The 14,867-nt window shown below is 46.2% G+C and overlaps 1 protein-coding gene across 1 annotated transcript in view; it reads right to left on the minus strand.

The window, feature by feature from the left end:
* Nucleotides 1-14,867, minus strand: part of CDK2 (cyclin dependent kinase 2) — a 37,841-nt gene that overhangs the window by 11,672 nt on the left and 11,302 nt on the right. Inside the window, exons 4-5 of the mRNA XM_089680169.1 lie at nucleotides 5,973-6,143; nucleotides 4,084-4,185 (exon numbers count right to left, since the gene is read on the minus strand). Of these exons, the coding sequence (XP_089536295.1) occupies nucleotides 4,084-4,185; nucleotides 5,973-6,143 (273 nt within the window). The remainder of the gene's footprint in view (nucleotides 1-4,083; nucleotides 4,186-5,972; nucleotides 6,144-14,867) is intronic.

Consider the following 14,867-nt stretch of genomic DNA (forward strand, 5'->3'; position numbering starts at 1 on the left):
GGGAATAGTTATCCGCCTGACCAAGGGAAGCTGCTGAACCTGCATAAGTATATGATCAATTCTACAAAAACTATCATGAGGACTGGAATAGAATGTAAAGTCGCGTTCCGTTGGGTGAAGCTCCCTCCAGACGTCCGCCAGCCCTGCTGTCCGCAGGAGAGAGCGCATACGTTCCTCCAGCACCAAGTCATGAGAAGGGGCCGCCCCCCGTGCGCAGCGCCTATCCAATGCGGAATCCAAAGTAACATTTGAATCCCCCAAAACAACAAGAAGACCCTTGGAGTGTCGGGAAACAATGGTGCAAAGATGTGAAAAGAATTTATCCTGAAAACGATTAGGCGCGTAGTAAGAGACAAAAGTAACCTCCTGATCCCAGAGGGTGCCTTGCAGAAGCAGATACCTGCCCGTGGGGTCCGCTATATTCCTAGCACAGACAAAGGGGAGATTGCGTTGAAAAGCGATCAGGACACCCCGACGCTTCTCAGGGGCCGAGGCCGTGTAAAAGGTGGGATAGTGAGGTGAAAGATAACGCGGAGCGGAGGACTGAGAAAACCTGCTCTCTTGTAAACATACCACGTCAATTTGTTGTGATTTGAGGTGATGAAAAACTTTAGCCCGCTTCTGAGGCGAATTAAAGCCTTGAACATTTTGCGAATGAATTTTCAAAAGGGGCGAGGCCATGGCGGCATCAGGGCAACACGCTCAGCAGAAGAAACCATAAAGCAGCTAGCAATTTCCGCTCCCAATGGCGATCGGACCGTGGCGTCCCGGAACCCTGCAGAAAACAAAAACAAAAAAAAAACAAAGGAGAAAAAAAAAACAAAGAAAGAAAGAAGGAAAAGGACACAAAAAGAATATACAATAGTGCAATCGTGTCACGCCAATGGTGACGTGCATCCTACAAAGGAAGGATACCAGTTAGGGGTGGCTCTACCACCGGACACATGGCTGCAAATGGAAACATCAGAAACATAAGTCCCCAGGGGGCAAAAGGGCAATAAGGCACTAAACACAATAGAACGGGGTACCAAAGCAATAAAACTAAAGGAGCTAGGCCACCGTGATGACCTCCCCATAGCAACCCAGAGAACCATGGGGCTAACCCCCTCCCACCCAACCGGGCCTACCAGATCAACCTCCCACCCCGAAACCAGAGGGAACCCTCACTCCGTGCTACCAACAAAAACCGGAATACCATCACCCAGGCCCAAAATAGGCTGCGGCAGCAGAAAGTCATAATTCTCGAATCCATGAGGAGACCCCCCCAACCAGGGAAGGAACCCAAGGGGGCACACTGGAGCAGTCCCAACCCGTAATGCTGACAAACTGGGGGAGCCCTAAGGGCCAAACTCACGGTCCCGTCAAGGAAGTCCATCGGTGAGATGATACATGGGAAGTCCAAGACACATCTTCAGCCCGGAGAAGAACAGGAAGGACTTGATCGTGAAGAGGTCTGAGGGAGGGCCCTCTTCCTATTGGATGACCGCTCCCAGATGCGGCTTGGAAGAAGCGGCCTTGCCGGGGATCCAGATGAATGAGCTGGGCTCCGATCCGCAGCCGCAGGCGAAAGAAGGTGTAAAGATTCCAGAAGAGAATGGGCCTCCTCCGGCATAGCCACAGAATGACTGCGGCCCTGGTAGGTGAAGGTAAGGCGAAACGGGAAGCCCCAAGCGTATTTGATACTGTGTTTCACCAGGACCGAAGTGAAGGGCTTCAATTGGCGACGCTTCTGAAGAGTGGTCTGAGAGAGGTCCGCAAAGAGCTGGTAGCGATGCCCCTGGAAGCTGAGGTCAGGGTTGTTTCTGGCCGCCAAGAGGATAGTTTCCTTAGTGCGGTAATACGTAAACTTGATGATAATGTCCCTCGGGGGCCCATCCGGTCGTCTGGGGCCCAACGCACGATGTATGCGGTCAAATTCAAGCCGGTCAATGGGAACAGCGGGTGTCAGCTCCTGAAACAGAGCTGTAGCAGTGGAAGTAAGATCCGCGACCGTTTCCGGGATACCCCTTAACCGCAGATTGCCACGGCGGGAACGATTTTCGAAATCCTCAAGCCTTAGCAGCGCGTCCGCCAATTCTTTCTTGAGGTCGCACAAATCCTGTTCGTGATTTTCCATGACCGTGGCCGCAGCGTCCATCTTATCTTCGAGGTCGTTCGTCCGGTTGCCCAACTCGCGAATCTCCTGCGAAAGACGGTCGGCCAGCTTGGAGGTAGCGGAGGACAACTCGGACTGCAGCATACATTGGAATCGGCGCAGGAGCTCAGCATCCCGCAGAGATGGGATGGGAGACTGCAGGGATGGCTCTGGTGCCGGGTCCTCTACACTGCCAGGGTCCGACCCACCTATGGATGGTGACAGCGAGGGACCCAAAATCGCGGCTGGGGCTCCATCTGAGGTCCCGGGCGGGAGCCGCGAACCCGTGGCCGGGGTCCTGGAAGTCCGCGGCGGCCGGCCCAAAATCGAGGCCCCGGCTTCAGCCGCGATCTCCGGCGGGTAGGCCGCAAACTCCGGAGCAGCCTGCCGGGAGCTGGAGGCACGGGCGGCCGGCATTTTTTTGCCCATCAGGGCACCAGAGAGACAGGCGGCCAGGGAGGAAACAGGGGGACCCCCCCTGAGGAGAGAAAATTGGCCGATGTGTCCGGCGGCCGAGGAGTTAATTTACAAAGCAGCCATCTTGGTTGCTGCTCACGAGCGCCCCCCCGAGTTTCACTCTTTCAATCAAAATTCACTGTTAATAATCCTTATGATCTACTTTCATATCTATTTACTTATGCTAGCAGCATATTTACTTGTTTTAAACTTTTTTTATTAAACATATTTTCAGTTACTTCCTGGTTTCCAGGCCTAGGCAGATGATGCCATATATCCCAAGAGTCTTCAGTGAGAGGAAAGGAGGGATTCTCTCAGCTAAGCCTATCCTCCTGCCTGAACTAAGGGCAGATGGATTCCAGGAAGTAAATGTTACATAAATCATCTGCCCTTACTCAAAATGGCCATGGCTAGAAATGCTAGGGAGGCGTTTTACAATGTGATTTCTCAGCAAAAAAAAAACAAAACACAAAAAACCAAAAAGCCATGAGACATGGAAGGATGGGTGGGTGAGTGTGCTCTGAATATTAAAAAATGAATTAAAACAGCATTTTTGGTTTGTGGTGCTCAGATGCAGTGTAGTTCTGCTTTAAAGTGTCACTAAACCCACAACAGTAAAATCAGTCTGTATATGCAGTAAAGCATGCTTGTGGAACCTAAGGGGTTAATCCTCTGCATTGTGTAAAAAGGCTGTTTGATCCTTTCTTCTTTGCCCCTCCTCTTGTTGAAATGACCACCTGATACAGACTGAATCTGTAGTCACATACACATGCTCAGTGTGGTGTGTATTGCTAGAGAGGTTTTTTTTTCTTTAGAGGGTGCATGTGATCAGCACAGGGCCAATCAGCACTGTCTAGACAGAGGTCAGGGGTTTTACATCCTCCTAGAGCATAAAGAAAGCTCCCCTTTTAAGCTTTAACCAGTGCTCTGCTGAAGTCACAAGACTGTTTTAACTTCTGCTGAGAAAAGGCATTTAGCAGTTTATATTTACTAAAATAATTGCATTTCCATGTTGTGTGTACTGTGGGAGACCAGATATAGTGAATGCAGGGTCCTGGGTTTAGTTTGTAAAGTACAAAAGCCATCAAGCACATACTGCTATATTTTATTGCAGAAATCAATTCACCTGACTTTTGGGAGTGACAGATCACTTGCAGCCATATAACGTAAAACATGCACAAAACGTTTGCCAAATAATATAGACCACACCTTTTAAAATACAATTTGTACTTTTATATGAAGTCAGACTATATCTATCAAAGAGGAGCACAATCACATCAAAACAGTACACTGTAGTACAGCAATGAAGCTGTGGCCTAATCAACCAAACACGATGCAGCTACTACATTGCTTTAATACAGGGTTACATTCTATAAAGAGGCATTAGCACACAGAAAGTCACCTATAGAGAATGAAGAATCTAATAGGATTTAAAGCACTGAAGAAACAACTTTTCAATTGAATGGGGATGTTTTATTTGTAAATGTACATACCATTTCTGCAAATATACATCCCAGACTCCATATATCTACAGCTGTTGAGTAGTACTTGCAGCCAAGAAGAATTTCCGGAGCTCTGTACCAGAGCGTCACCACCTAATAAAAGGACAATTGACAGTCATTTCCACAATTACAATTTCACAGCATTGACAAAGTGAACAGGCAGGCTTTTTAACACAGAAGCGACACACTGGGGTTGATGTACTAAAACTGTAGAGTGAAAAATCTGGTGCGGCTGTGAATGGTATCCAATCAACCACTAACTTCAGCTTGTTCAATTAAGCTTTGACAAAAAATCCTGGAAGCGGATTGGTTTCTTTGCAGAGCTGCACCAGATATTGCACTCTCCAGTTTTAGTAAATCAACCCCACTGTGTTTCTTCTGTTTTAAAAAGTGTTCTTACCTGCCTGTTGGACTGTACACTGCCCACACTCATTGCAGTGGTAATTTTTCTCTAGTGACCAGAATTATGCTTGAAAGCCTTATCCCAGAAAAAAAAAAAGGGGGGTGGGGTGGTGGGGGGCTGTAGAAATGTTACAAACAAATTAAAGCCCATGTAAAGTTCAAAGTTCATCATCTCTCCACAGATTGACAAAACTGCTGTCCAAAAGACAAGATCATAAATTGAAAAGGACGGGGGGGGGGGTGCATTTTGAAGCCTATTAACCACTAGCCTACAGGGCACTTATACCCCCTTCCTGCCCATGCCAATTTCCAGCTTTCAGCACTGTCACACTTTGAATGACAATTGCGCGGTCATGCAACACTGTACCCATATGAAATTTTTATGATTGTTTTTGTGACAGATAGAGCTTTATTTTGGTGGCATTTAATCACCTCTGGGTTTGTTATTTTTTCTTAAACAAACTAAAAACCACTGAAAATTTTGAAAAAAACAACTGTTTTTTTCTTAGTTTTTGTTATAAAATTTTGTAAATAAGTGATTTTTCTCCTTCACTGATGTGCGCTAATGAGGCTGCAGTGATGGGCACTGATAGCCTGCACTGATGGACACTGATAACTGATGGGCATTGACAGGCATCACTGATGGGCACTGAAAGGCAGCACTCATATATGGCACTGACTGGCATTGTTAGGCGGCACTGACAGGCAGCACTGACAGGCAATGATGCACACTGATAGACGGCACTGATTGACAGCATTGATAGGTGGCACTCACTGGCATTGATAGGTGGCACTGACTGGCACTGATGGGTGACACTGAAAGGCAGCTCAGATGGGCACTGATGGACACTGGCAGGTGGCATGGATGAGCACTGAGAGCTGGCACTGATGGACACTGACAGGTGTCACTGCTGGGGCTACACAGATCATCAGGGCACACTGATCATCAGTGCTCTGATGATCTGTGTACATGTCACCTCCGAGGAATACCGGTTACCGGCATTTCCCTGTTTACATGTGATCACCTGTGATTGGACACAGCTGATCACATGTCCGAGCCGACATCTTCAGCTCTTTCCGTGGATCGGTGATCCGCTGTGTCCGAGGGACACAGCGCACCGTCGATCGCCGCGCTGCGCGCTCCGGGGGAATGAGAGAACCACCTTGCGTCCGTCATATTACTATATGGCAGGCGGGAGGTTGTTAAAAAAAAATATTAAAACAAAAAGGGAACATAATGCAACCAATACATTACATTTCTTATCTTGTTGCTACTAGGTCACAAACTACTCCATTGAGAACATGAGCAAAAACAACTAAAGCTGGTGTAACACTTCTTAGGGATAATAAAATATTTTTTTTCTCTATATGACACTGTGGTCATCTAAGTGAATAATATCTGACCATCAGAGGTGGTGTTGGATCAATTCTCAAATCTTCTGATAAGCCCTCTTAGACAAATGATAAACAGGACTTGCCTCATGTGTGTAGGTTCTCACAGGCACCCCAAAGGCCCGGGCAAGGCCAAAGTCTGCAAGCTTTACAGCTCCATCTGAATTGATGAGTAAGTTTTGCGGCTTCAAGTCTCTGTGCAGAACACGGTGTGAATGGCAGAATGCCAAGCCTTGCAATAACTGGAACAGGTAACTCTGAAAACATAAAAAAGGGTAACATTTCAGGATAGAATGCAAAAACAAACATAGGGAATCGACTGTAACCAGAATGCAAAAACAAACATAGGGAATCGATTGTAACCTGAATTAAAGAAACCTTCCGGCAGTACAATAAAAGCAGACCTAAACCTGGTCATGGCTAGCTGTTTAACCACTTGCCCTCTGGAATATTTACCCCCCCCCCATCCCCCCTGCCTTCATGACCAGGCCATTTTTGCTATATGACGCTGCGCTAATATAACTGACAATTGCGTGGTTATGAAACACTGTACACAAAATTAAATATATATATTTTTTGCCACACAAACAGAGCTTTGTTTTGGTGGTATTTGATTATCAACGAATTTTTTTTTTTGCGCTATAAAATGAAAAAAAAAATAAAAAAAAAAAAAAAAAACACCTTTTGCTATAAAACATGTCCAATAAAAAAAAATTAAAAAAAAAAAAAGGTCTTCAGAACTGTTGGCCAAACTGTATTCTGCTACATGTCTTTGGTGAACCCTTATACTGTACATTCCCTAAAAATATATACAGATTGTTGCTTTCAGTTTTCAATTAAAGTGGAATGTCACTCTCTCAATCAACATGGACTACAGTATTTTTAATCCTTATACTGCTAGCATTTGTAAATACATAGTAAAGTATATTATATTTACTGGTTTTAAACTTATTTTTACATTTCTTCAGTTACTTCCCGATTTCCATGCCTAGGCAAATTATGTCATACATCCCATCAGTCTTCAGGAGAAGAGAGGAGGAAGGGTTCTCAGCTCAGCCTATATCGGAGCTAAGGGCAGATGGATTACAGGAAGTAAATGATACATGAGCCATCTGCCCTTACTCAAGATGGCCACTGCCAGAAATGCTAGGGGGGCGTTTTTCAAAATAATTTCTCAGCAAAATAAGGCATGGAGACACAAATGGATGGGGAGTTTGCTTTTGAATATTCAAAATGAATTAAATAGCATTTTTGGTTTGTGGTGTTCAGATGCAGTGCAGTTCCACTTGAACTTTTTTTATGTTGCGCATGCACACAAAAAATACTATGGAGCTCATTTATAATGGAGAATACCACCATTTGCTGGACACTGCAGTCTTTACTGCTGTCAGGGATGTGCAAATTATATCGCCCGACGCCTGGGACATGCAGTTCAGGGTGCTGGGCAGGTGGTTTTCTTTTACCATTAGCCCTGCTGCAGGCAAGCAGCTAGGTTTCTTTTTTTTTTGCCCAGACAATTCCTGCAGATTCCTATTCTAAGCAGTAGTGATCAAGTCACTTTTGCAGGCAGCGGCCCCCAAGTCCTGCTGTGGGTCCTTCGGGAGGATGTCTGCGCCTCGCCGGCCCAGGGAGAGTTCCATAATGCAGGCTGGACTGAGGAGATCAGAGCGGCAGGGGGCCAGGCAGGAAGAGGGTCGGGGGGAGGAGGAGGGGAGAGACAGCGCCATCCACTCGACACACCTCCACCAGGACAACATGGCCTCTCCTCCACCTAAGGGACCAACACCTGGATCAGATCTCACGTCAGCCAGCGGTTGACCCTCCTCCCAACACACATCTATCTCTTACTCAATATATCACTTATGCTGCAGAGGACGATGACGTCTGCCTGATACCCCTTATAGAACTCCTGAATTTTTTTTTCTTCTTAACATTTAGCCTTTAATTCCCCCCCGATTATTCCCCTCTAAGCACTAAACAGCCAATTGATCACTTCTGCGGGGCGGCAGAAGGGGATCCCCCTTCTCCCGCCACCTCCTTACTCGGGTTCTCCCGTCCAATTGCAGAGTCTGAGAGTGCACTGCGAGCGGCGGTACTACACAAGAGACAGGTGAACCAATGTGGTTCCTCCCTCTCTGTTCGCCTGGAAATCTTTGTTTACATGGCCATTAGCAACCAGGAAAGCAGCCAATCAGACCAATCTGTGTTTGATCAGCTGCACTGAAGCCCAGAGGAGCAATCACTCTATAAAGAAGACCTGTCACGGCCCATGGTATCACAGGAGATGCTGTTCATCCCTTGCGATAGCTTACCCACCTCCTGCCCACCATACAAGGAAATGACAGATGGGCAGTGGTTCTCTCATTCTGGGAGGACGCCATATGACATCCTCCCACTCTAGGGGCGTGCGGAAATTGGTGGGGTGCTGGGTCCCTGGGACACAGCGGATCATCGATCACAGTAAAGAGCCGATGATGTAAGCTCTATCACGTGATCAGCTGTGTCCATCCAATCACAGCTGATCGCATCTAAATAGGAAATGCCAGTTATCGGCAGTCCCCTACTCACGCTGACAGTGTGTGAGGAGAGCTGGTAATCAGCATTCCTCAGGAGAGGACATGTACACTGATCATCAGTGCCCCGATCAGTGTAGACCCATCAGTGCCACCTGTCAGTGCCCATCAATGCCACATAACAGTGCCCATCAATGCTGCCTTTCAGTGCCAACTATCAGTGCGGCCCACACCCAACAGTATCTCCTCATCAGTGCCGCCTCATTAGCGCACATCAGTGAAGAAGAAAAATTACTTACCGTATTTTCCAGCGTATAAGACGACTTTTCAACCCATAAAAATCTGATGAAAAGTCGGGGGTCGTCTTATACGCCGGTATACGGTGAGCCGGTGTCAGAACGGCACTTTTTCGAGGGGTGGCGCGGCGCCGCCCCCCCTCCTCCTCCTCCAACGGACACTAAGTACAGGGGTGGGCAGAGGGGCTGCTGTACCTTACCTGGCTCCGGTCCCGGTCCCACGACGATCCGGTCCAGGAAGCGCGGCTGCTCCTTCTTTCAGTTCGGCCGCTCGATGGTCGCTCGGCTCCGCCTCCTCACAGGTGATTGGTCGCCAGCACTGGAAAGGCACACAGGCGACCAATCACTGGCGAGGAGGCAGAGCCGAGCGGCCCCACGAAAATCGAGCGGCCGAACGGAAAGAAGGAGCAGCCGCTCCTCTCCCCCACTGACACTAACGATGGGGCACTATTCCTCCCCCACTGACACCAATGATGGGGCACTATTCTCCCCACTGACACCAATGATGGGGCACTATTATCCCCACTGACACCAATGATGGGGCACTATTCTCCCCACTGACACCAATGATGGGGCACTATTCTCCCCACTGACACCAATGATGGGGCACTATTCTCCCCACTGACACCAATGATGGGGCACTATTCTCCCCACTGACACCAATGATGGGGCACTATTCTCCCCACTGACACCAACGATGGGGCACTATTCTCCCCACTGACACCAACGATGGGGCACTATTCTCCCCACTGACACCAACGATGGGGCACTTTTCTCCCCACTGACACCAACGATGGGGCACTTTTCCTCTTCCCCACTGACACCAACGATGGGGCACTTTTCCTCTTCCCCACTGACACCAATGATGGGGCACTATTCTCCCCACTGACATCAACGATGGGGCACTTTTCCTCCTCCCCACTGACACCAATGATGGGGCACTATTCTCCCCACTGACACCAATGATGGGGCACTATTCTCCCCACTGATACCAATGATGGGGCACTATTCTCCCCACTGATACCAATGATGGGGCACTATTCTCCCCACTGATACCAATGATGGGGCACTATTCCTCCCACTGACACCAATGATGGGGCGCAATTCCTCCCACTGACACTAATGATGGGGCGCAATTCCTCCCACTGACACCAATGATGGGGCGCTATTCCTCCCACTGACACCAATGATGGGGTGCAATTCCTCCCACTGACACCAATGATGGGGTGCAATTCCTCCCACTAACACTAATGATGGGGCGCTTTCCTCCCACTGACACCAATGATGGGGCGCAATTCCTGCCACTGATACCAATGATGGGGCGCAATTCCTGCCACTGATACCAATGATGGGGCGCTATTCCTCCCACTGACACTAATGATGGGACACTATTCCTCCCACTGATACCAATGATGGGGCACTATTCCTCACACACTGAAACTAATGATGGGGCACCATCATTGGTGTCAGTGGGAGGAATAGTGTCCCATCATTGGTATCAGTGGGAGGAATAGCGCCCCATCATTGGTGTCAGTGGGAGGAATAGCACCCCATCATTGGAATACCATACTGAAATAGCATACCATATTGAAATCAAATCTGATGTTTTTTCATTTTTATTTGGTGTGTGTTGGAAGAGGGGTAGTCTTATACGGCGAGTATAGCCCAAACCCTATATTTTAACAGGAAAAGTAGGGGGTCGTCTTATATGCCCAGTCGTCTTATACGCCGGAAAATACGGTATATACAAAAATTTTATAACAGAAACTAAAGAAAAAAAAAAACTTTTTTCCCCCAAAATCTTCAGTGTCTTTTAGTATGTTTAGCAAAACATAAAAAACCCAGTGGTGAATAAATACCACCAAAAGAAAGCTCTATTGGTCTAAAAACAAACTATAAAAATTTGGTTTGGGTACAGTGTTGCATGACCACGCAATTGTAATTCAAAGTGCGACAGTGCAGAAAGCTTAAAATTGGCCTAGGCAGGAAGGGGGTGAAAGTGCCCAGTGGTTAATATATATTAAAAAAAAAAAGACAGTGTTAAAAAAAAAAGTTTTTAGATAAAATATTAAAAATAATTGATTGATTGCATCACACGTGTGACGTATTGTCACAAACATAAAAGCAAGAACAATAATTCTAGTGAAAGACCTCCTGTGTAACTCTAAACTGGTAACCTGTAAAAGGCGTTTAAAGCATTGCCTGTGGAGAATTGTACGTACCGTTCCACTAGCCTACGCAAAGTGTGACATGTTGGGTATCTTATTTACTTGGTGTAACATCTTTCACACAAAAAAAATTTGGGTAGTATATTGTGTTCGTATAGAAATAATAAAATTCATTAAAGTGTATTTTGTTCCAAACAAATTTGTTTGAAAAAACGTTGTGCAAATACCGAGAGACATAAAAACTTGCTACACCCATAATATATACAGTATATAATGTTTGGGGGTTCTAAGTAATTTTCTACCAAAGAGCTGAATTTTACATGCAGGAGAGAAATGTCAGATCTGTAGTTTTAAAAGTATAAATGCTACTGCGAAGAGCCTTATATTGTGAGAATCACAAGAACCAGACCTTCATTTTGATGTATATACAGTCACAGTTTAAAAATGTCCCTTCAAATTTCAGGTGGCTGTGAGTGAAGTTTCAATGAAAGTCAATGGGAGGGGTGAGTTGCAAACAAATGGCCATATTGTGAAAACTATCAGGACTATGGCTTAGCCGTGAACATTTTTAGTGACAGCAGGGTTAGCTGAACGTTTTGATATAAGATATGTGTAGGTGGGCTTGAAAATGACAGAGTGATGGCAGTTTAGACATCATGTTCTGATTTTTCCTTCCACACTCTAGCTTTGTCAGTTCTCACTCTAGTTGCGCCATTCATTCCTATGGGACAAATTTCACCACAAAAACGGTGATATTTTGTGAACCATTCGGCAAAACGTTCCACAAAGTAATAGCACACCAATCGGGAACAATCCGCACGTTTCGGTATATTACTTGTCTATGTAGTGTAAAAACTGTGGGAGGAGTTAGGGTGGTAAAATTGGCTATAATAAGAATATATATGTGAGAAAACAATAAATGCTCTTGCCATGCAAGGACACTTAATGAGGGAAATCGGCCTATAGGAGTCACATTTGAGAGAATCTTTAGGAGGTTTCAAAAAAAGTACAATCAATGCCTCTCACATAGAGGGAGGCAAGACACCTGTCTCTAGGGCTTTATTAAATGTCCGAAGAAGGAATGGACTAATCAGCGATTTGAAACATGCATATCACTCAGCTGGAAAGCCATCAAGGATTGGGGTCTTATGAGCTGATAATTGTGAAATAGCCAGGTCTATCTCCTCAACTGAGATAGGTACCTCCAGATCCCCTCACACACTTGGGGACAAGGAGGGGAGGGTAATCCGTGCCAAATAGTCAAATAACTGATTTGTGGATTAGTGGGCCGTAGTAGCATAGAGATCAGTGTACTATGACAGAAAGGTATCCACAACTGCCAGGGGTGCAGTACCTAACTGTCCAGAAGGTAAACATATCCGAGAAATAGAAGTAGGGGCATTTTCAGACCTAGTTAAATAGGCCAGTAGGTGGCCAGCCTTGTTACCATGTTCAAAAGTTTTTTGGGCAGTATACAGCATTTGTTTTTTTTTAGTAAGGTCTAACAAGCGGAGTTCATAGTTTCTACGTTTCAACAGCCATTCCGCTCTAGTAAGGGGACCAGGGTTAGCAGTATAATTACTTTCAGCCATCATCATGACGGACTCCAGTTCCTCTGTGGCCACATGAGCATTTTTACGTAACATACCAGTAATAGACAAAGGTTCTACGGAGGGTAGTTTTAAATGCCTCCCACTCCGTGGAGGGGTCAACAGTGCCCAAATTACAACCCTCTAGTATTCCAATAATAAGCAATACCTTGAGTACACTCTCCTTGTACCATACCGTCCTTAAACCACTGCGGATTCAAATGCCACAGTGCAGAGCCAGTGCACGGAAGCAGGAGGAGGTCCACGGAGAGAGGGGCATGATCCGAAATACCCCTAGGTAAATAGTCAACTGCTGAGATCACAGGAAGCATGGTTACAGAAGCAAAAGGCCATATCAAGACGTGACATAGTATTAAAGGAATCAGAGTGGCAGGAGTATTGACGAGCATCAGGGTGTTTCCACCGCCATATTTCAGTAAGATCGTATACCTGCACCCAATCCAGGAGCGACTGATATATTTTACCACCACCCCCCAAGCGGTCAACAGCAGGATCTAAGACTGCACTGAAATCTCCAACAGAGTAAGGGACCATTAGGAAGATATAAAGTCATAAGGGACAATTTAGTTAGGAGATCCGGAGAGAACGGAGGTGGAATATAAAACATTGACTAATGTAAACATATAAGAGGCAATCTGAATGGTAAGGACAACAAATCTCCCATCTAGATCTAGTTTTACCTGTATAATATCGGATGGGAGAGATTTAGCCAGCAGCACAGAAACCCCACTGGAGTACGAGGTATAGGTAGAGTGGAAGGACCTAGCTATCCAATGATGCTTAAGAGCCAGAATTTTGGCACCAATTAAATGGGTTTCCTGGAGACATACAATATGTGGTCTATATTTGTTTTAGAAAAGAGAGCACCAGTGACCGCTTCTGGGGTGAGTTCAACCCTCTAGTATTCCATGAAAGGACCCTCAGTGCTACAGACAAAAAAAAATCAGTAGAAACATCAAACATAATCACAGGATAACCATGCAGCATACAGTACATCCATACAGCCAGACCGTAAAACTGGAGAAAAGACATGTGAGACTAACAAAAGAAAACAAGCAAAAATTGCTCGTTCCCAACTTCCAAAAACCCCTGCCTGCCCACCCTGCTCTTCCATCCCCAACTTAGAGAGCTTAAATCCCATGAACTCTTGAACATCAACTGGTCGGAAGGTATGCTGAAATATGGATGGCTCTTTACAGTAGAAGTCAAATCCTCTAAAAAAGGGTAGAGAGAATCCCTGAGGCAGGATCAAAAAGACAAAAGTGGGCAGTCTGTTAATACAAAAGGAATTCAGTGGGAGTCAGAGGCACCAGGATCCACCCTTACAACTGAGGCAGTGCAAAGATCGTTCCAAAAAAAGCTGAAGGAGTATGAGCACAGGAGAGTCTGATAGGGTCAACGTCGCCCATGCCTGGGTTCCAGCCTAAATCGGTCATCCAGCCAAGACATCACCTCCTTTTGGAGTATTATAATAATGAGCTTTCCTGTCATGAATAATGCGTAACTTGGCTAGAAAGAGCATAGCATATTGCAGGTTATGAGACCGGAGGAGTAGTTTAACAGTGGCATAAGAAGCGCGTTGACGTTGTACATCTGCAGAAAAGTCTAGATAAATAGAAATGGTAGCTCCATTATACCCAAGTGTCACCTTCTCCCTGGCACTATGGAGGATAAGAACTTTATCTTGAAAATTGAGGATTCTTGCAATCATGGAGCAAGGAGGGGAGCCAGAAGGAGGTAGGTGCGGTGGTGTACGATGGGCCCATTCAATCACAAATTGGAGGGTAACGTTTCAGCCCCAAAGGGGCTGGAAGAAAAACTGTTCAGGAGATAAGACCTGTGAGCATTTAGGAAATCCCACAAATTTTCCAAATCATCCAGTTTGATCTTGAGTGCCTCCATTTCATCAGTAGCTGAATGCACTGAGGCGGTCAAAAGGATGAAGAGTATCTTCTAGGGAACTGATGAGGTCTTCAGCCACCACTGCTCTCTCCCGAACATTTTGTACATCTTGTTTTAACAAAGTAAATCCAACATGGATGGTCTCTAGTCGTTTAGTCAAGGAGCTCTTGCAGTCATGTATGGCCTGCATAATTTGATATAATGTAGGTTCAGATGGTTGCTGAACAGTATGCCCCTCAATATGGGAAGCAGGAGGGGAGAGGGCTGCAGGCAGAGCAGAGAGTTCAGGGGAAGAAGCACTCACCGATCCAGCAGGAGCAAGCTGGGAGAGAGCAGGGCAGCGTGGAAGGGACAGCGTGCATGGAGCCGGCGCCATCTTGCCAGTGAAAGCGGGCCAGCTTTTCCGTTGTCGATGGCACCTTCGCTTACCTGGTTTTAACCATGATGGTGGTACAGTGTGGTGCCCGCCGTCAGGAGGAACAAAATCGAAGT

The sequence above is a fragment of the Staurois parvus genome, unplaced genomic scaffold (assembly GCF_062004578.1).
Source record: "Staurois parvus isolate SC_StPar_1 unplaced genomic scaffold, SC_StPar_1.0 ptg000017l, whole genome shotgun sequence".
Taxonomy (NCBI): domain Eukaryota; kingdom Metazoa; phylum Chordata; class Amphibia; order Anura; family Ranidae; genus Staurois; species Staurois parvus.